At 53.3% G+C, this 1,885-nt stretch overlaps 1 protein-coding gene across 1 annotated transcript in view; it reads left to right on the top strand.

Annotated features, from left to right (window-relative positions):
* STAT6 (signal transducer and activator of transcription 6) overlaps window positions 1-1,885 on the top strand; it is a 15,611-nt gene that overhangs the window by 7,519 nt on the left and 6,207 nt on the right. Inside the window, exons 12-13 of the mRNA XM_017536164.2 lie at window positions 77-169; window positions 501-707. Coding sequence (XP_017391653.1) covers window positions 77-169; window positions 501-707 — 300 coding nt within the window. The remainder of the gene's footprint in view (window positions 1-76; window positions 170-500; window positions 708-1,885) is intronic.

Below are 1,885 nucleotides of genomic sequence, written 5' to 3'. Positions count from 1 at the left end.
AAAAAAAAAAAAAAAAAGAGAGAGAGAGAAAAGTAAAGAAAGGATGAAAAGAAACCCCTGTCCTCACCCTCTTCAGGCCCTGTCTCTGCCCCTTGTGGTCATCGTCCACGGCAACCAAGACAACAATGCTAAAGCCACCATCCTGTGGGACAATGCCTTCTCTGAGATGGTGAGGAAAGGCCTGGAGTTGGAGGGGATGGGGCAAGGTGGGTTCTAACATGGGCAGTGGTCCAGGCTTGTTGATGGGGTGGCAGGCATCTTCAAATGGGCGTGGTCTTAACGCCTTCTCATGGGCCTGCTTTTGTATTTCTGACCTCTTTTCACCCCAGTCTTAACAACTATCAGGCCACAGCACCATAATCTAGAAAAAGCAGCATGTTTGTGAGCAAGCTCGGGTGCTGTGAAGGGGTAGGCCACAGGCAGGTGGGAGGGATGAAGGCCGGCCCGAGGAAGAGCAAGACGACAGCCTGAAGTGCTCTCTTCTTCCCCCTTCTCCCCAGGACCGCGTGCCCTTTGTGGTGGCCGAGCGGGTGCCCTGGGAGAAGATGTGTGAAACTCTGAATCTGAAGTTCATGGCTGAGGTGGGAACCAACCGGGGGCTGCTCCCAGAGCACTTCCTCTTCCTAGCCCAGAAGATCTTCAATGACAACAGCCTCAGCATGGAGGCCTTCCAGCACCGTTCTGTGTCCTGGTCGCAGTTCAACAAGGTCATTCTCCTGCTCTTTGGACCTCCCACCCCCAGGCTCTTCATCCCTGGGGCACTCAGGGCCTGCCCAGCCTCCATGCAGGGACCTCCTGTTGGGGTCTCCACAGTGCCTCCTCAGGTCCTTCAGGAAGGCGGGTCATGGACCACGCAGGAAATACGCCAGGCCTGGGGGTTGGCCTTGCAGCTGCATTCTCTGGCATCCCTGAGGTTTTGGTTTGGGGGCCATCTGTCCTTCCTCTTTACCAGTGACTTGCATGACTCATCCAGGTTGTGTGTAAACAGAGCTCTGATTCAAAGTGACTTTGACCCATTGGAAAAATGGTTCCTGGCCAGGCGCAGTGGCTAGCACCTGTAATCCCAGTCTTTGGGAGGCCAAGGCGGGCAGATCACCTGAGGTCAGGAGTTCGAGACCAGCCTGGCCAACATGGTGAAACTCCGTCTCTACTAAAAATACAAAAATTAGCTAGGTATGGTGGCACATGTCTGTAATCTCAGCTACTTGGGAGGTTGAGGCAGGAGAATTGCTTGAACCTGGGAGGCAGAGGTTGCAGTGAGCTGAGATTACACCACTGCACTCCAGCTTGGGTGAAACAGCAAGACTCTGTCTCAAAAAAAAAAAAAAAAAAGCTGGGCGTCGCAGCTCACACCTGTAATCCCAACACTTTGGGAGGCCAAGGCGGGTGGATCACCTGAGGTCAGGAGTTCGAAAACAGCCTGGCCAACATGGCGAAACCTTGTCTCTACTAAAATTAGCCAGGCGTGGTCGTGTGTGCCTATAATCCCAGCTACTCAGGAGGCTGAGGCAGGAGAATCTCTTGAACCCGGAGGCAGAAGCTGCAGGGAGCTGAGATTACGCCACTGTACTCCAGCCTGGGCAACAGAGTAAGACCCCCTCTCAAAAAAAAAACAATGACAACAATAAAAACAGCCGGGCACTGTGGCTCACACCTGTAATCCAAGCACTTTGGGAGGCCGAGGCCGGCAGATCACCTTAGGTCGGGAGTTGGAGACCATCCTGGCCAACATGGAGAAACCCTTTCTCTACTAAAAATACAGAATTAGTCAAGTGTGGTGGTGCATACCTGTAACCACAGCTGCTTGGGAGGCTAAGGCAGGAGAATCACTTGAACCCGAGAGGCAGAGGTTGCAGTGAGCTGAGATTGTGCCCTTGCATTCCAG

The sequence above is a fragment of the Cebus imitator genome, unplaced genomic scaffold (assembly GCF_001604975.1).
Source record: "Cebus imitator isolate Cc_AM_T3 unplaced genomic scaffold, Cebus_imitator-1.0 Scaffold96, whole genome shotgun sequence".
Taxonomy (NCBI): Eukaryota; Metazoa; Chordata; class Mammalia; order Primates; family Cebidae; genus Cebus; species Cebus imitator.
The sequence above is the reverse complement of the archived record's forward strand: the minus strand, read 5'-3'. Positions and strand labels throughout refer to the sequence as shown.